We start from the raw sequence: 20536 nt of genomic DNA on the forward strand, positions 1-20536 counted from the left end.
TAGCAGTTTTAAAACTGGTCTTCCAGGCTGCAGTGGCAGGTTGGGAGCCACTGTGTACTTTGTCACACACAGGATGGCACGATCAGTGCTGCAGCCCTGGGTGAACACTCTAACTTGCATCCCCTGGATACCCTTGGTACCATCAACTAGGGACATATAAGTAAGTCAACGTATGCCAATTTGAGGTAGCCACTTCAATATACATTGTGTAATGGGTTAGAACACTGAGGTCTGGTTATCCGGCCTCAGTGCACTCTTAGAGTCGAAAAACCAGCATCATCAATCCACTCTAAGAGTGCACTGACCCCTGCACCTGGCAAGAGAGGCTGCACCGACTGCTGGACTGCACCTGCTGCACCTTGGGCTAGCAAAGAGCAGACTGTGCCTCCTGAGTCGTGGAAAAGTTGCTCCCAAGTCCCAGACCAAAGAAGTGACTTCAAGGGTGAGTAGGCTGACCTCCTGGAGCCAGCACCAGGGCATTCAAGTAGCCCACTCCAGGAAGTCAGTAGCCACATTCATCAAATTGCCGCTGACCGCCATCGAGCAACCCAGGAGACCGATCCTCCATGGCTAAAAGTTGCACCCAAGTCTTCTAGATCCAATAGTTTCTTCTGAGTCCAGATTGGTCACCAAAGATGGACACCAGCCATCACCAAAGGAAAGCGCTGGCCTCGCTGTGTATGCAGATCAGTAGCCCAGCCACAGCTGGTCTTTTACAGGCTCGAAGAGGATTTCAAGGGACACTGACCCCTGTGGCCAAAGTCGCTTACCTGTAGACTGAGGAATAACCACAAGGATAACCCTGTTGACTGCATAGCACCCAGATCATTCTTCAGCATCCAGCATTCCCAGCATCAGGGCCACTTCATTGAAGTCTGTGGCGGTCTTGTTGTAAATCGTGGAACTGGGCTTGAGAGCGCTTTGGTGGCTAGCTAACTGTCCAGATACTCCTTATTGGCCCCTCTGACCTTCTTCCTGCTGAAATTGGTCACCCCACTCTGGCTGGAGTAGCCAAACACAACACTTTCAAACTTTTCACAAGTTTACAAACGTTACGGTTACCAATGCTTGTTTGTGCTTTGGAATAAAGACCGGATATTTACATTTTCTTTAAAAAATGTATCACCGGAACCCTTCAGTGGATTTTGCTCCTCCAGGTGTCTAAAAATTCGTTAAAATATAATCTATTTTTTATAACCTGGTGTCGGATTTCTTTCATGTTGCGTGAATTTCCTATTTCAATGTTTGGTGCTTCTAAGGGCCATATGTACAAAATTCCCTTTTTGTCGATCCTAAATAGCAAATCCTAAGAATTGCTATTTAGGAAATGCAAACAGGGATGTAAAAAATTAACGATTTCCTAATAGCAATTCCTATGGAGTCACAATCGCTATTAGTAAATTCCAAACCATTCATACCCAAAGGCCTATAGGTACAAATGGCTTGTCATTTCCATATTTGTGATTTCCTAATAGGAATTTGCAAATTTGGAACTAGAAAAGCATTCTTACCTATGGACCCAAGGCACCCCCCTTAAATCAAAGGGAAAAAATGGTGCTCGCGTAGAGAGCTCAAATGCCCTCGGGGCGTGTGGGCGCTCTATGGCACTGGAAAAAATGCATTTTAGGTGCATTTTTTAAAAATGCACTTGGTTACTATCAGATTGGATTGAATGGTAATAGTTTTTCCTAAATGTTCATTTCGCATTCAGGAAATGCTATGTACATGGGGTTAGGAAATCGCAAATAGAACATCCCTATTTGCGAATTCCTATTTTGGGAATCACAAAATGCGATTTCGACTTGGTAGAAATCACATTTTGCAAGCGCGTTCCTCCTTTTGTACGTATAAAGCTATTTAACATTTCTAAGTGGCCTGACATAGCGATCAGGTCTGCTAAGAAATGCTAAATAGCTTTATACATATGGTCCTTAATGCTTTACACAAGTTCCTATGTTTAAGCCTTAGTACTTGAAGCCACAGCTACTCAGGGCTGAGATAAAGGTTTTTCAAACGAGCCTGACTGGACCCAAGACATTTTGTGAGTGTATTTCACGGTAAGGTCACACAACCATACCATATATTACACCACAATCCTTACAGTGTCCAACAAAGAAAACAACTTATTTATAATTCTTGAACATCTTTGAAGAGTCACTTTTTTTTAGGATGACAGAGCTACACTTAAAGCAAAACTGGCTTGATGAGCAGTGTCATGGCCCTCACCAAAGACGAGGATTCTGGCATCTAGGAAGGATGAGAATTTTTCTTTTCCTGCTTGTCTATTGGTCACCTTCATTCCTCTTTCATCTTCTTTGATAGGTCTTTTCCTCCTCTATAGCCTGTTTGGGGGAGAGGTGGGGATAAGCAAGGAGAGACTGGGAAGCTTTCAATCTTCCCAGTAGCATACTTGGAGAAGGCGTGAATGAATGGGAGATGTAGATCAGCCAGTTGGGGGCACCCGGCTGGAATGCAGTATGGATTAGTACCCTCCATTCTCTAGAAGGGGTGGAGAGGGACAAAGATGGATTTGCATGGGTAGGAGAGGCGCATCAGCGGAAAGACAATTTTCCTGTTGGCCACGCATCCTCCAGCCGTATGGGATGCTCACCTATTTTGGCCAAGGTGGAGAGAAAAAAGCTACAGGCTAGTGGCACCCCTACCTGTCAGGTTGATTCCACAGGCTTTATTGTATTATCGAACATTTAAAGAATAGTCTTTATGCAACTGATTTCTATTTTCTCTGTTTTACCTTTTATTGTCAGGACTATGGGATTGATTTAGAGTTGAGGAGGAGGGCTACGCCATCACAAATGTGACGGATATCCAGTCCGCCTTATTACAACTCAACTATATCTTCTGATACTTGTAATATGTTGGACAGGATATCCATTACATTTGTGACAGAGTAACCCATCTGTCAAACTCTAAATCACACCCTCTATCTGTCCAAAAGATGCTCCAAAAGTTAATCCAGCAGCACACTTAGAAATGACCAAAGTGCAAGCATCCAACAGCGCTTAGCTGTGCCTTAAATGCCTGTTACGGGCCCTGACAGCATGCAACAGTAAGGCAATCTCCTACAGAACACTACAGACAGAATTCGGTACATACAAATACCATCACACATGTTGGCCACATAGCTGGATGTGAACATACCTACAACACCAGGCATGCTGTATTGGAGTATGCACTGGAGGCCCCGCCCAATCCCTGCCCATATTTGTCATTGGCTTGTGTCATTGTCCTTCGTAAATGCTGTCTTTTGATTCGTAAATAGGCTTGTTAGTCCATCCCTGGTACCGCCTTGTCTGCATCTGTTACCTCCCATAACGACTGGACCTTTTACTTGGCTTGTTACACGGTCTGCATTATAAGTTGGCGAGCACTATTTTGTTTATTGGCACTGACGGGGACAATGGCAGCTACTTTTTGTTTTTGCAGCGTGCCCACATAGGACAATAGCGGCGCTTTTCTTATGGAGTGCCATGCCGCTCTAACTTGCATGCTGAGCGCGGCGCCCATTTTAGGAACACTGCGCTCTGTTTATTTTTTTTTGTTTTTTTTTTCTTTAATCTTTATTTCGACTCCGTAGAGTCATAAAAGAACAAGAGAAAAAATATACAGTCAAATAATAACAGAAAACAAGCACCCAGGGTAAAGGAAAAGTTACATCGACTGCAGATAATATAAATCAGGAACATAGACTTCATAGATACAATTATATTTCATAATGTCAAAAGAGTTCTTCTAATGTTCCATACAGCGGCTAAGTACTTGGTAACAGCAAAAACAGTGGGAGGGGATAGGTCAGATTTCAGCAAACGATAAGCATCCAAATGATTCCTAAAACCCCAATTTTTACAAATAGGAATAATCCACTTTTTCCTGGGTTTCATATAAAATGGACAAAAAAACATTAAATGAATATCATTTTCCAGCTCATTTATACAAGCTGGACAGTTTTTAGAAGTGGGTGGGTGCCAGGGACTAGTAAGGGCTCTAATAGGTAATGCATTGTGTCGCCATTGCAGGAATAGTTTCCTGAGTCCAATGGGGTTAATATCGTCCAAAACTGTCTCCAACATATAATAATCCTTCACTATTAGGAAGGAGGTAGACATGGGCCCCAAAGTGGTCATTGTTAATAAAAGAGTCATATTACGGTCGTAGTACAAGGCAACCAAATTTTTTCGGGACATAGTGCTACATGCCTCTTGAGGATTTGTCCAAAGAGGGAGTAGGCCCATCTTGTTTTTTGAAACTTTAATACTGAGCGCGGCGCCCGCTTCAGGGACACCGCACTCTGTTTCTTTTCTTTTTTTTTACTTTCATTTTGAGCGCGACGCCCGCTTCAGGAACACCGCTCCCTGTTTTTTAAAATGCTATTTTTACTTTCATATTGAGAGCGGCACCCCCTTCACGAACAGCGCGCTCTGCTTCTTTTATTTTTTCTTTACTTTAAAATTGAGCACAGCATCCGCTTCAGGGACACCAAGCTCTGTTTCTTTTTTCTTTTTTTTTTACTTTAATGGTGAGCGAGGCACCCGCTTCATGGGCACCGTGCTCTGCAATACAATAGGTATCACTTCTGCCAAAGTTTGAACAATTGGTATTGTAAGTGACAATGCCTTTTAATATTATAAAAGGCATTGCCACACTTCACATCATAGTCTTTATTCGAATTAAAATAATTCATACAAGACACAAACACAAAAAACAAATACAAAATAGAACAGATCGCTAAATGATTAAAATCTAAAATCTTTCAATAAATAGATAAAAATTTAAGATATAAGGGATATTAAACATTGAGACAGACAAGATGATATGCATTAGACATCAATAATCAAAGTGTTAAAACAGTTAATACACAATTAATGATCATATTTGAGGGCCTACCTATGTGCCTTTCCCCTGGACCGGAGGGCTTTTAATCTAAGGGACCATGCCCACCCCGTGTATTTGGCTAAAACTACTGAGTGAAATGGTAAGGTGCTTGTGAGTAGGATTCTAATGGCAACGGCGGATCTCCTTGTGCCCAAAAGTTTACATAAAGGAGAGAGCCAATGACGTCTTGGAATGACATATACCGGGCAGACAAACAAGAAGTGGGCAATTGTTTCTTCTTTGGCATCACAAGCAGGACAGGTGCATATAGTTGTTCCAAACCACCCGCAGGTTAAAGCCCTTAGTGGAAGGGAGCCTGCTCTGAGTTGGAAATAAAGTTTCCTGTCAGTTGGTGAAGTAATCAAATCCCAGTAAGGTTCTAGGAAAGGTGAGACCTTAGCCTCTAAAAAGCGGCTGGTCATTGTAGGGGCAAAAAAAGAACCCCATACCCTGTGATTTACCTGTTCCCAATATAATGTTTTCAATAGCTTTTTGGCTGGGAACACGGCACCAACTGGATTAATCCATAAATCTTCCAACCCCAGGGCCTTTAAAGATTCACGAAGGTTCCTTAACCATCCAATCATGTGAAACTTATCAACCCGGATTATGTCCAAGATACCCAATGCGTATGATTGTAGCTCCGGTGTAGTCCATAGTCTCCTCCAGTATAGAACCGGACGGAGACTGGCTAAATCATTAATGCCCTTTCTACCTAGATCGTAACGCAATGGGACCATTGGCGTACTTTGTGGCAAGCCGATAATGTAACGGAAAAATTTGTTTTCAACGGCTATTAAAGATGTTAATGAGTCAAAACCCCAAAGCTCTGCCCCATACAAGACAGAGTTTAGGGCCTTTGCCTCATATATTTGTAGCACTGGTTTAACAGGTTTAGTGAGCGATTTTTTATGCTCTTTAACCAGCGCCCCCGTAATCTGGGTGAATTTCAACGTGGACAATTCCAAATGTCTGTCCACCGATTATTATGAGAGACATGGATGCCCAGGTAAGGAAAGCTTGTTACCTCCTCCAGAATTTGACCGTTCATTAAAAGCTTGCCAGCTCTATAGCTTGGGTGTGGATTGAAGGTCATAAGCTTAGTCTTTGCCACATTTACCTCCAGGCCATAGTCTTTGCAAAAATTTTCGAAAATTGACAGAGCCCTTTGCATGCCACACGGTGTTTTAGACACTATAAGGGTGTCGTCTGCAAACATTAGTATTGGTATAGGGACTCCTGCCAATTTGGGGGCGTCAGTATTTGCTTGGAGCATATAATCAACTACTCCGTTGATATACAAAGAGAAGAGTGTGGGAGCCATTGCACATCCCTGGCGCACACCTCTCTCAACTGGAAACTCTTGAGTTGTTTCCCCCCGGCCACCCCATTGTATTTTTGCAAAGTTAGGCTCATGGAGTCTCCTGATTAGTGTCAAGAGCTCCAGGGGTAGACCAAGCTTTTCTAGGACCCTCCAGAGATGCTCTCGAGGGACAAGGTCGAAGGCTGCTCTTAAATCCACAAAGGTGACATAGAGACTGCCTTTGCCTAGCTCAACTACCTTCCAAAGTAATTGTTTGAAGCGAAACACCTGGTCCACAGTGCTGGTAAATTTGCGGAAGCCCGCTTGGAGATTAGAAATAATCTTATTAGCTTCTATCCAATTAAGTACCTCATTCAGTGCCAACCTCCCAATGACTTTTTGGATTGTGTCAATTAGGCTGATGGGCCTGTAGTTCCCTGGGAGGGTTTTATCACCCTTTTTATATATTGGGATTATAATAGCACCCCCCCAGGATTTAGGTACTGGGGCGCCTACAGCCACTGCGTTCGCGATTAAAGCGATGTACTTACTCCAGGAAGCTTTGTTACTAAGGAAAAGGTCAGATGGAACACCGTCCAAACCAGGGGCCCGCCCTGTAGCTACACAGGATAAGGCGACCAAAACGTCGTTGGAGCTAAAAGGTCCCGATAAGTAGAAAACATATGGAATTTGGCCCAAGTTACTACAATGGGGGTCTCGTGCATATTGGGGTTTGAAGTACCTCAGCCAATCTTCCTGGGTAACATGATTTGCGGGGTTATCAGGGGAGCCCCCTCTGCCCCACTTTAGCACGTTCCAGAATAATCTCGTATCACGGGCATGGCAAGCATCCTTCAATTCAAGCCAAAACGAAGCATCCCATTTTCGTTTGGCTAGAGTAATGCTTTTCCTATAAGCTTGTCTAGCAGATTGGATGAGAGGTAAACTCCCACTGGAAAGTGCTTTGGCCAGGGTGCCTCTTGCGCTTTTACATTGTTTATCATACCACCTAGGTCGCTTTGACGGTGGCATAGTGCCCTTTCTTAGTTGTTTAAAAAAGAAAGCACGTAGGTCCTCAAAAAATGACTCATGTGTTCTGATTACTTGTGCATTTTGGTCATGGGTTTTCAAGATTTCTTCCAAATTTGCAATAGTAGCAGAAAGAGTGGTGTCAATATGGGCCATTACTGAGGCGTTGGTCTTTACCGTAGACCATTTTAGCCTCCGCATATCGTTTGATGGGACACACGCCAAAGGATCCAAAGTTGTTTCCTTGGTCAATGAGCGGGGAGAACCCCACCAACAATGGGAGACACAAATGGGGTTGTGGTCGCTCTCTAGTCTTTTCTCCACCACCATATCTATAGGCTGACGCCACAACCTCAGACAACAAAGGACGTAATCAATCCTACTGACCGAACGGCCATTATCAAAGGTAGGTGCTCCCATCATGTCACCCTTTGTCCTGCCATTCAGTGCCCGTAATCCGTTTCCAAGGCAAAATGCGTTTACCTGAACTGCGGCCGTAGACCACCTTTTAATAGGGGGTAACGAAAGAACTGGGATACCCCATTGGCCGTCCTCATCGGGGTCAGAGCCCCATTCCAAATCAGGATCTAAAAGGGGTTCAAAGGTAACATTGAAATCCCCAGCTACGATCAGGTCCCTCCGACACGAATTAGATTCGATGAGTGAGGTTAAAATGTCCAACTCCCTTGACATTTTCCCTTTAGTGCCCCGAAGATAAATGTTATAAATATCCAGGGAGCACTTATGGTCAGAAGTTAGTCTCACTAATTGGATATCCGGGGACCCGGTATCAATCGCGACAGCATGTGAAAATAGATCCTGGCGAGCCCAAATAATTAGGCCGCCAGAAGGACGGCCTTTCGGGCCTTTCGTCGCTGGGACATGAAAGCTCAGGTAACCCGGCAAAAACCGAGCCTCGAGGGACCATGTTTCCTGCAATAGGCAGAGATCATAGTTGTTGACAAAACTAACCCATTCAGGGGAGTCAAGTTTTGTATTGATGCCCGCCAGGTTCCATGACAAAAAGGTACCAGAGTAGTTACCAGGCCGTATGGTGTGGATCGTAATAGATTGGCTAGGTGAATTTTCCCTCTCAGACAGACCGGATGAAGTTGGCGTTAGAGCATTGGGTGATGTTTGAAATCCGGTCCAGACCAAAGGAGTGACCACCGGATCTATTAATGTATTAACAGTTACCCTTGATGTCACGGGGTGTGGGGGGGTGTCAAACTATACAATTGTCACTGGCAAAGACCTCCGGTGTAAAAATAAGCTAAGTTGTGGGCCTCTATGCTGGATCTAGAATCAAAGGATGGATGCTCAGTGATGAACCTAGGAAGGCGTGGGTCTTTGAAATTAACGATGATACAATCCCCCTGCGTGTTTATTGGTTGGGAGCCTATCCAATGGACCCTTCTAACAAAAAGAATCCGACCATTCAGTTCATTCGGTATTGGTCTATGGATGTTAAGCCAATGACTTACTTTATTTTTTAGTTGTTCAAAGGATTCGTTTTTGTTATTAGGAAGTTCGGGAACACCCGTTAATACCACAACGTATGGAAAAGATTCTTGTGGTAGATGTATTTGGGTCAGGGATGGCCTAATTACATTACGTGGGGGAGGAATATCAACAATGGCGTTCAATCTTTGTGAGCTCGCAGTATTGGTGCCTGAGGGTACATTACTTAGCCGACCCTCCTGCCTCAGGGACTGACTATTTTGTTGCACTCCCTCCCTCCGTTGTGTTTGTTGAGTGTTTAGGGGTGATATGGAGGTATTCGTGGGCAAACCAATACCTGAGGTAGGGGGGGCAGAGGCAGAGGTTTGCCCACATGTAGGTGGAATGACAAGAGTTGGATTTACTCCATGAGTACAGTTAGTTTTCGGTATATCCCTAGTACACAGCTTTACAACATTCTTCAGTGAACAGAAGTTATCCAAGATGCATTGTTCTAATTTATCAACTTTAGTTACAACCTTTTCGATCCTTTCCAATAATGGAGACATTAGAGATCGTACTATGCATTCTATCTGAGAGGTTATATTGGAAGGTTCAAGTGAGGGTGGGGCAATTAAGCTAGTTTCAGTCGTGGAGTGGCGGGCACTAGAACTTTGAGTGACAGGAAGTGCCAAGGTCTTGGTTGCCTTGGATATTTTCGCCTGCCTACCACCATCCTTACCCCCTCCCCTTTTCCTTTTCTGGGTAGCTGCACCAGTGGATATGTTAGATCTAGCCCCTGCTCTAGTCTGGGGGCGGGGGGCGCTATGAGCAATTCGAGGTGTAACTTCCTCCTCTGGCACTACATCCATATTTATTGGGGGATTTATCAACCTCCCAGATGGAGATGACGTGCATTGGGATGAATCAGACGTAGAAAGTAGTGATACCTCCTCCCTCTGCAGCTCTCTGGGGATGTTTGGTGATTTAACGAGAGCCAGCGGGCCCAGTGAGGAGCGCCTACCCGACAAAGAATCTAACGAAAGGCGTTTTTCAGTCAAGGCTATCTCGTGTTCCAGTACCGAGACGGCACGTGTGATGAATTGGTCCATAGTCCCGGCTACTGTAGAAGGGGCTGTGAGGCGCTTACCCCTTCCAGCCATTTGTCACAGGGACACACAAATCAGAAAATAACAACAGTCACGGGTTACCCAAATGTCAGCGGTCAAAAGTCAACCTCTGGTGCAACTTACTTCCAGAGTTGTCAGAGGGGAAGCCCAGCCCAGCCTCTTCCGGCCCCGGACGGCCACAGACGGTCCCGCCCTTGTCCCGGGCTTCTCCCGGCGCCGACCCGCGATGCGGTGGCACGGCTGATCTTTAAGCGCCTCCAGGCGCGGATGATAGGCCGGCGGCTTCCGGGCCTGCCGCAAAGGGTGATGGGAGTTGTAGGCAGCAAGCGGTAGCGCGGCACTCAGCAGCGTATTCTCGCCGCACACCAGGCAGAAGACAGCACCTCCTCCGGTTACGTGGCAGGTAGGAAAGAGACTCGCCCGCTCTGTCAGCGGCACGGCTGATCTTTAAGCACCTCCAGGCGCGGATGATAGGCCGGCGGCTTCCGGGCCTGCCGCAAAGGGTGATGGGAGTTGTAGGCAGCAAGCGGTAGCGAAGCGGCACTCAGCAGCGTATTCTCGCCGCACACCAGGCAGAAGACAGCACCTCCTCCGGTTACGTGGCAGGTAGGAAAGAGACTCGCCCGCTCTGTCAGCGGCACGGCTGATCTTTAAGCGCCTCCAGGCGCGGATGATAGGCCGGCGGCTTCCGGGCCTGCCGCAAAGGGTGATGGGAGTTGTAGGCAGCAAGCGGTAGCGAAGCGGCACTCAGCAGCGTATTCTCGCCGCACACCAGGCAGAAGACAGCACCTCCTCCGGTTACGTGGCAGGTAGGAAAGAGACTCGCCAATGCCAATAGCTCAAAATCTCGCAATTGCGAAACCTATTACATTGTAAATGCTTGTGGGAGACAAGCCTTCAAGCTCCTCACTCACGCCTACAAAGCCCTCCACAAAACTGGTCCCACCTACATCAGCAACCGCCTGACCTTCTACCAAGCAACCAAAAATCTCCCCTACGCCACCCTTACATTAGCCCACGCATCCGTTGCAGCTGTTGCAGAGGCCGTGCCGTCTCCTGCCTCGCTGCCAAATCCTGGAATAGACCTCCCCACCACCTGCACACGTTCCCCTCTCTGAGAGTTCAGGAAGCAGCTGAAGACCTGGATTTTCGACCACCACCTCTCTCTGACCGAGGATCGCTCAAACCACACAGCGCCTGGAGACCCCCCGGGGTGACAGGCTGTGCTACAGTAGCCCCATTGATTGACTGATTGGAGTAGTGCAGGGTAGAGCGCAGAAGTGTAGAGTCTAGTGGCATATTGTGCAGTGGCATAGAGTGCAGTAGAGTGGCGTAAAGTGGAGTGGTGCAGTGGCGTAGAGTGCAGGGATATGGAGTACAGGGGCAAAGAGTGGTGTAGCGTGGCGTAGAGTGCAGTGACAGAGTGCAATGGTGTAGAGTAGAATGCTGCAGAGCATAGTGGCGGAAAGTGCAGTGGAGCAAAGTAGTTGGTGTACATGCAGTGGCGTAGTGTGCATTTGTTTTGAGTAAAGTGGTGTAGAGTGGCTTGGTGTAGAGTGCAGTGGTTTAGAGCATAGTGGTATAAGCGTGCAGTGGCATAGAGTGGCGTGGCGTAGAATGCAGTTGCGCAGATTGGAGTAGACTAGTGTAGAATGCAGTGGCGAAGAGTGCAGTGGTGCATAGTAGCGTGGGGTAGAGTGAGCTGGCATAGAGTAGAGAGATGCAGAGTAGAGTAGGGAGGCGTAGAGTGAAGTGGTGTAGAGTGCATTGGCATAGAATGTAGTATACCGTGGTGTCAAGCGGTGCAATATAGAATAAAGTAGGGCAGAGTAAAGTGGCGCTAAGTAAAGTGGCATAGAGTAGAGCAGCATGGAGTTCAGTGGCATAGAGTTCAGTGGCAGATACTTCAGTGGCAGATACTTCAGCGACAGAGAGTTCAGTGGCATAGAGTTCAGTGGCATAGAGTTCAGTGGCAGAGAGTGCAGTGGCAGAGAGTGCAGTGGCAGAGAGTGCAGTGTGGCAGAGTAGAGTGTCGTAGAGTGCAGGGGTGTAGAGTAAAGTGGTGTAGAGTGTAGTGGCGTAGAGTGGTGCAGAGTAAAGTGGCATTGAGTGGTGCAGAGTAAAGTGACATAGAGTGGCTTAGCGTAGAATATTGTGTGGCATTCAGTGCAGAGGTGCATAGAGTGTATTGGTTTTGAGTAAAGTGGTAGAGTGCATATTGGTGTAGAGTGCAGTGGCATAGAGTGCAGCGGTGTAGAATGTAGTGGTATAGTGTGGAGTGGCATAGACTGGAATGGTGCAGAGTGGAAAACAGTGGCGTAGACTGCAGTGGCATAGAGTAGATTTTTTCAGATTACAGTGAAGAGGCATAGTGTGCAGTGGTATAGAGTTGAGTATCGCAGAGTGTAGTGGTGCAGAGTAGATTAGAGTGACATAGCATGCAATGCCGTAGAGTGCAGTGGTATAGAGTAGAATGTTGTAGAATACAGGGGAGTAAAGCACAGTGGTGCAAAGTAGTTGGTGTAGGTGCTGCAGCATAGGGTCCACTGGTTTTGAATAAAGTAGTGTAGAGTGACTTGGTGCAGAGTACAGTGGTTTAGAGTAGAGTGGCATAGCGTAGAGTACAGTGGAATAGAGTTGCATAGAGTGCAATGGAGTAGAGTGGCACAGCGAAGAGTGAAGTGGCACAGAGTGGAGTAGACTGGTGTAGAGTGCAGTGGCATAGAGTAGTTTGCTTCGGAGAAGAGTGAAGTTGCTTAGATTGAAGTGGTGCAGGCTAGAGTGTAGTGGTATAGAGTGCAGTGGCCTCATACCGCCGGGGCGGCCCAGCCCCCACAACCCCTTGCTACATCACTGTGCCATTACAGACAACACATCTTCAATTGAAATGACCATTACATTTGCACCCAGGTGCAATGTTACTGATAAAAGTATACAGCACACAAATAATAATGTGTGGAAATGTCATCACCCAATGTATTGATTTGATTGCCATCACAGTTCATTTACAGACATTTACATTTTGCTGTGTGCTAGAAAAAATATATATTGTACAGCCTTCCTGAAGCCCCCAGTAACCAGCATGATTTTCACATACATCATCTTACTTTGAAGTCAGAGAAAGAAAAATAAACACCAAGCTCCCTGGAAGACACAGCCTGACATTTGACCTCAGTCTTTAAATGTACAGCAAATGTGGCAAGATAAGAACACGATTTAAAGGCCTGTTTATGGAAAGAGAGTTTGTGGCAGAATACAGTTAACAAGGTTTGAGCAACGGTAGGGACGAACTCGAGCTAGACAGCCTAAAACAAATAAATGCAAAAACAACAATAGATGGACAGAATGCAGAACAATGTCATACATTCACCCCAGTACAGAGATCTGGGCCTAAATCCATCGTTTTTTTGCTCGCCATTCCAGTTTGAACCCAGCCATATGCAAATCAGTCTTGACCCTGTGCCCCATGGGAACAGTCCAGCCCGAACTGCCAAGCCAGGTCCTCCCTGGACTGGAAACAAGCATCCTAGGACCGGTTTCGGGCTTTCAGCCCTCGTCAGCCAGGATAGCTTGATTCCAGTGGCATGGAGAGCAAGGGACAAACAAATAAAGCCAGCAAATAGAAAGCCAGAAAATGTGAGTTGCAAACCACACAGCCAATAAATGGTAAGCAACGGGTGGAATGCATTCCTAGGTCAACTATCTGAATCTTCCCACAATGTCTTTAGAAAACCTGTCTGGTAGGCTGTGACATAATGAAATACTCACTATTCTGACTGCACACCGCCACATAAATATTGTGTGCTACACACATGATAACAACAGCAGCATTACTACGAGCTACAGCAAGAAAGACAAGAAGTCATCCCTTGAGGAAAATGTGAATTTTTGCACAGCACATAGGTAGCAAAATTGCCTGTAGGACTTTATCAGGCGATTCCACCTCCAAATCCAGGACTGGTGCTAGGTGTTTTTTTTGCCATCGTGGCAAAGTGACATTTTGATGGGCTCTGTGAAAGAAATCACATTTTGGTTTCAGAGACAACCTGACTCCCCTTTGTAGATGGCCCTTAAAATTAAAATATGGCTCCATTTATTGTGCCCGCCAAGCACATGAAAACGTCACTGATGGTCTATCGAGTGAAAAATATTTGCCCAAATCCAGTGTTAAAATGTTCCTGATGAAGTACTACAGGTAAGCGTGCTGTCTGTTACACCACACAACTGTGCATGTGTAACACTGCCCTGGTTTTCTTTACATGTTGAAGCATCAGTGATTAGTCTGGGTGGACTTGATGGAAAGAAGCTCGACTTCTTTAGCAGGCGAGAGTTGTCCTATAATTCAACCGAAGTCCTACTTGTAAATATATTAAAATGCTACAACCAGTTTTGACTGACAGTTTTTAATAAACACGTCTGAGAATTTCAGTCGCGTTATTATAATGCCTTTTCCTGCTAAATTTGTAGCAGACATTTTCACACTACAGCTCCGTCACACCGCACCTAGCACGGCTGGGATGATGACGTCACAGACTGGCGGGCCGCCGCGAGCGAGAGGCCCCGGCACGCGGGAGAGCAGATGTTCCGCAGGGCATAGGGTCGCCACAGACCCGAGCACCGACTCCATCGGACCTGGAATAAAACCGGGCTTTGACCGATATTATCCCGGCGGGGCCTCTCAAATGAAGCCAAACAAGGAAAAATAGAGCCCCATTGTGTAGAGTAAAAGCACGGCTGTCATTACGGGGCTGATTTATTTTCTGCCGTCGCAGCTCCAACCTAGTCTGTGATTTCAGCAAGGTGCCCTCCTTAACTGCCTGGATCCCATACAGAATAAATATTTAGCATTTACCTTTGGTATTCCAGCGGTGTCAAGCCAGATTTTGTAGATGGTTTCCACAGACTGCCCAAGCCTAGGAAAACAAAATAATCTCATTACATATGCGTCGCAAAGAACCCATAAAACTTTTCGTTATTTTTCTTTGGAGACAACTCGGCACGGCAACTGCTCAGCAACCCCGCGGCTGACTTCAACCGAGGCGCTGAACCCAGCTGCAATAGGCACCGCTCTGTTCCGTTAATGGCATTAGCAGAGATGGCACCAACACATTAAAAATTGCAATTTCCAGGTTTTTTTTCTAAACTGAAATGATGAATTCAGTGCTGGTGAAGGCTGATGTGCTCAGGGAGAAGAAAGTACACGTGGATGTGTAAAACATGTGCACAGTGCGAATTTTTTTTTCTTGGCCATTTTAACGAAACAACAGAGGCCTAGTGCAAAATAAGCAGTCTGGGGAGACAGAAAGAAGCCAGCAATGTAAAAAAATCAAAATTCACAGCGATATGACAATTTTACTTTTCTATCCAAAGTAGATTCTCCAATTGTGATTTACTATTTTTCGAAGCAGTTGTGCGAACTATGCAGCAGGGTCGTAACTCAGACCGGGCACGGGGTCCCCAATCCTTCAGTAGGCCCCCATTTAACCCAAGGCCAAAGCATATTGGTAAAATATGGGAGACTCCTATTCCCCTAATAACAGATTGCGGTAAGGAGGCCATCAATTTACGTCACACCACTGCTCTGCCTTGCCTTCGAAAAAAGAAGTAATATTATAATCCTGTCCTTTCTATCAAAAACGTTTTGAGAGGCAGTTTGGGTAACACAGGGGAAGAGGATGTGGTCCGTCGGCTTAATCTGCCGACTTTGGTGCAGGAAACCAGGTTCGAGCCTCGAGGTCGCGTCCACATCCTGTGATTCTGGGCAAATCACTTAGGGCCTCATGTAGGTAGCCAAATACCGGTCGGTAACGGCCGATTTTCGGTAATTATACCGTTACCGACCGGTATTTTGGCTATTGGTATGTAGGGGGACAATTATTGGTTTCGGAATTTACCGAATCGGTAAAATTACCGATTCGGTAATAATACCGAATCGGTAATGTTACCGAATCGGTAACTTTTCCGAATCGGTAATTTTACCGATTCGGTAAATTCCGAAACCAAAATCGAGATGTAGGGGGAGTGTGTGGGTGTGTTTACGAGTCGGTATTTACCACCAACTTAAAGTTGGTGGTAAATAATCAATGTATGTGTTTATGCATTTTTACGCGCGTAGCAGTGTGCAATGTGGCATACATACATGCCCTTAGGGCATGTATGTGTGCCACATGTGTACACATGGCCGAATCAGGGGTGCAACAGGGTGTCAATGTGACACCCTGCCACCCTTGCATGTGTTCACCACATTACCGAATCGGTATTTACCGATTCGGTAATGAGGCATACCTTCCCATCAATGGGAAGGTATGCCTCATTACCGAATCGGTAAATACCGATTCGGTAATTACCGAATTGTAACGAATCGGTAAAAAATACCGACTCATTACCTACATACGAGTTACCACTTCTAAAATACCGATTCGGTATCGTTCGGTATTTTAGAAGTGGTAACTGGTATGCTACCTACATGAGGCCCTTAATCTCCCCGTGCCTGGATGTGTAATGTAAATACGGTGCTCATGTAAAGCCTCCAATACCTTCGGGTCGAGTTCGCGCTATATAAATATGCAAAAAACAAAACAAAACGCAGTACATATTCATAGGAAGCTACAGTGCCTGCACAAGGCAGTATGTACATAGGGTGACATTTTTGGTAATTGTTGTTATCCTATGGTCCATTGAATTATTCTGCTCGCCTGCCTTAAATTTCACCTGTACACTGATCACAATATTCTTAGTTGCAACAAAGTTGCGAATATCAAAGGTTCCGAAAAATGAGAGCCCATTAATAAATCCGGTCATTTCATTCTTTCCCTCCACTCAAGAGTAAGAAGCTGGTAAAAAAGAATGGCCCAGCTACAAAAGATGGCGACACAGAGAAAGAACAAAGAGAGACCAAGCATCATGAAGAATTTCAAATATCAAACAAAATGCGAACACATTTTTTCTGTGGCAAACATCGCCTAAAACCCTTTGAGATGGTGTTCTTGTAGACGGGTTGTGTGTGAACTCAGCAGTAAAGTCCCCTACAGAAATGATCAGGATTGCTTCCAATCCCATCTATGTCCTAAAAGTACTCCTCACTGAATACTATCTGGTGGGCCGTGCGTCATACTTAAGCTTTCGTGACAAACCACAAAGTTATCACTCTTGAACCAGTACCAGAGGGAAGCCTCACCCAAGCGAATGGTTGCAGGATATTACAGACCCTTTGGAAACTTTTACAATGGAAAGATAAACAGTTAACACCAAACAGCGAAGCCTGTTGAGTCGCATAACTCTAAACCTACAAAGGTCCGGACCGAACCCAACTCAGTTGCCCTTCTTGGCAACCTCGGGAACCTAGGGCTAACCCAACGTGTCACAGAGCCCACCCACGCAGCAAACACATTCTTGACCCCTTCTTCATATCTTGTGTAAAATTACGATGAATACCCAAGACACATCACTTGGACCTCAAAACCTGCCACCTTCCCAGAACCATGGAAACATGCAGCCGTCAACGCCCTTCTAAAGAAGACTTCAGCTGACCAGCCGAAACTCGAACATTTTCGACCAATATCCCTTCTTCCTTACCCAAAGTCCTGGAAAAAGCCATCAACAAGTGCCTCTCTGACCACCTTGTCAATCACCAGCTTCTTGACACCACACAATCAGGATTCAGACCCATCCACCACCCGGAAACCGCCCTTATACAAGCAACAGATGAAAAAGTTCCCTCTATCCATTTTTAATGAATTTACAACAACACATTGCAGACATCTACGTTGTCAAGCAAGACTTAAAAGTGAACAACACACACATCTACCATATACAGAATACATAAGGAGACTGATTGCAGGGTAACAGCAACAAGGGCACATAGTGGTTGAGCACAACCTAGACAACTGGCATAAGAGCAGGGCATTAAGAGGGTCCGGATAAGAGTGACACTCAGGAACGTCGTTTTTTATTCAAGTTTTATTTATTTATGATCTTGGAACTCCAAAGAGATCCACATAAATTAAAAGGCCAACAACATATAAGTAAGAAATTATGTATAGCAAAGTTTCTACAATCATTAGAGAAAGTCGACATAAAAATCTCCGAATACAAAACATTAAAATATTTTATACATTAAAAGAGTTCAAATATCCTTTATGCCCTAGGTACTATAAAACATCAGATAAAACCAGAGTTGATCATTATATCCTTCATACAAATGTGTGTTAGTACATATTTAAAAAACACTTAAAAAAAGTTACAAATCCTATGACAAAACATTTCATTTGGTGGTTCATAAATAGAATCTGTTAGTGCAGAGGCCGAAAGGATAGATAATTGTAGACAGATTGGTCTCATCCATTTACGCCGATACCATAATAGTGTGGGGCAAATAAATAGCACATGATTAACGTCCTGGATAGACTTATTACACAGTAAAGTAATTGGAGCAGTGCACCACCAAATAGTCAAATGTAATCACACCAAGTGGTCAATTCTGTTTATAAAAAAAAGTCTTTATTGCGGTTTTCCAACCAGAAGAACGTCTCAGCCAACGCGTTTCGTTCAAAGAATTGAACTTCGTCAGGGCGTACTCAAGAATGTATCTCAATCTCACAGTAGGTCCACTACTTATATCGTGGGTGGCCCGTCTCAGAATAAAGAGCCTATAGCGTGAACATAGGGTTTCACACACCCGTTGGATTGTAAAGGAAGAAGCGCGGACGGTCGCAGGCTCTCGAGTCTTTTGTGGTGCCCTTATCAAGGAGGCATCCGCCTGCACACGAGACACTCCAAACATTAGGAGTGCGACTGGAAACCCTATGTTCACGCTATAGGCTCTTTATTCTGAGACGGGCCACCCACGATATAAGTAGTGGACCTACTGTGAGATTGAGATACATTCTTGAGTACGCCCTGACGAAGTTCAATTCTTTGAACGAAACGCGTTGGCTGAGACGTTCTTCTGGTTGGAAAACCGCAATAAAGACTTTTTCTATAAACAGAATTGACCACTTGGTGTGATTACATTTGACTATTTGGTGGTGCACTGCTCCAATTGCTTTACAATTTTTCTATCTGCTTGGCAGTCTGTATCCATTAACGGCGGATGCAGGAGCATTTTTGATGCACACCTATCTGAAATACACTGTTACTTATATGGGAACACAATAAAGAAGTGCGACACTTGGAGTCCGCCGTTAGCCCTTGTTTTTTTAGAAACTTATTACACAGATTACAAATCGGAGAAGAACCATACCATTTAGATAGTACGTTGTTTAAAGGGAGCATACCCTGCCCACAATTACCTATGGGAGCGAAGTACAGAGAGGTAGGGATGCGGCGACCCTAGATAGAACTGTGGCATTAGCATACAGAACCATATTCAGCCTGCCAAAACAAACCTCTCCGGCCCAACCCAGGCTGGAATTTGGAGTAAAGAAGCAGTCTTTGGCAAGACAAGGTGCATACATAATGACTTGGGACAAGGTCCGTAAGGCAAATAAAGGAACCCTAAACAGCTACTTATGGTCAGAACTAGAACGGTATCCGGCATCGCCAGCCGCCAAATACTTGAAAAACATCCTAGTGAATCTAGGGTTACAGGAGCTGTGGAATACCCCTACCAATCATACTACAATCAAAAGAATAGTAAAAAGAACAATAAAACACCTCTCATGGATTGAAGATAAAGCGTATGTTGCAAAGAGGTCACATGTGTGGATCATCCTAAACTCCTACTCCAAACAAGGCCACCAGAGTTATCTTGACCTCGGGTACTCACGTTATATAAAATTGAAGTTTCTCAGCTATAGACTGGGCGTGTTACCATGCACACGCCATTTTCCGCAGTGGCTGAGGGTTAATGGGGGTCCCCTCTGTCGCCTATGTGGCAAGGTGTCTGAAGACATGGAACATTTGCTGTGCTCCAGCGAGAAGCTGTTGGCGGAAAGGAAACGGTTACTGAAATACCACTTCAACCAGCGTGGAATACGCTCACGAAGACAGGCAGTTCTTGCCTGCTTTATACCTAGTAACCCGCAGTTGAACTGTAGCCTGGTGAAGTTCTTGCAGGAGGTAGAAACAAAGATGCAGAAGATTGACCCATCGTCATGTTTTTAGAAGCTCTTAAATTAAGCAGAATCCTATCTATAAAGTATCAATTATGGAAGGTGGAAGAAGAGTGAATACTGGAACTTGTCCACTTGCCCTAAATTACAGAGGACATTCAGAACAATATGTTTATTATTTTAATCTTATCAACATATTAAACCTTATGAATTTTTGAAAGGAATTATAAATATAGATTTTATGTGAATGTAATTTTACTTAAGTGATGAATAATGTATTGTGTACACATTAGTGTTTTATTTTTCTAAGAATGAATTGCAATGGTTTTAATTAACTATGCTAATAAACTATTACTTACTTACTTACTTACTGGCATAAGAGCAGGGCATTAAGAGGGTCCGGATAAGAGTGACACTCAGGAACGTCGTTTTTTATTATAATATAATAGCCAAAAGTGGCGCACTCCATGGGGCAGGTTCCAAGAGATATAAGCCTGTACTTTATTTATCACACAGGAGTCTATGGCCGGGTGGGTACCTCTCTTTAAAATACGAGCTTCTCTATCCCTGGTGAAACTTAATTTCCAAGTGGCCTGCTTCAAAGTGGCCCTTAATTGATATGGCGATAGGGTGAAAAGTACGGATTCATCCAGTTTTAGTAAGTCAACCGCAATTCTAAAATTTTTAACAAT

At 44.9% G+C, this 20536-nt stretch overlaps 1 protein-coding gene across 2 annotated transcripts in view; it reads right to left on the reverse strand.

The window, feature by feature from the left end:
- The window catches only part of AOPEP (aminopeptidase O (putative)), a 1648611-nt gene that overhangs the window by 599526 nt on the left and 1028549 nt on the right, over positions 1–20536 (reverse strand). For both annotated transcript variants that reach the window (XM_085632907.1, XM_085632906.1), the window contains one exon: positions 14645–14705. In XM_085632907.1, the coding sequence (XP_085489033.1) occupies positions 14645–14705 (61 nt within the window). The remainder of the gene's footprint in view (positions 1–14644; positions 14706–20536) is intronic.

The sequence above is a fragment of the Triturus cristatus genome, chromosome 2_1 (genome assembly GCF_964204655.1).
Source record: "Triturus cristatus chromosome 2_1, aTriCri1.1, whole genome shotgun sequence".
Classification (NCBI taxonomy): domain Eukaryota; kingdom Metazoa; phylum Chordata; class Amphibia; order Caudata; family Salamandridae; genus Triturus; species Triturus cristatus.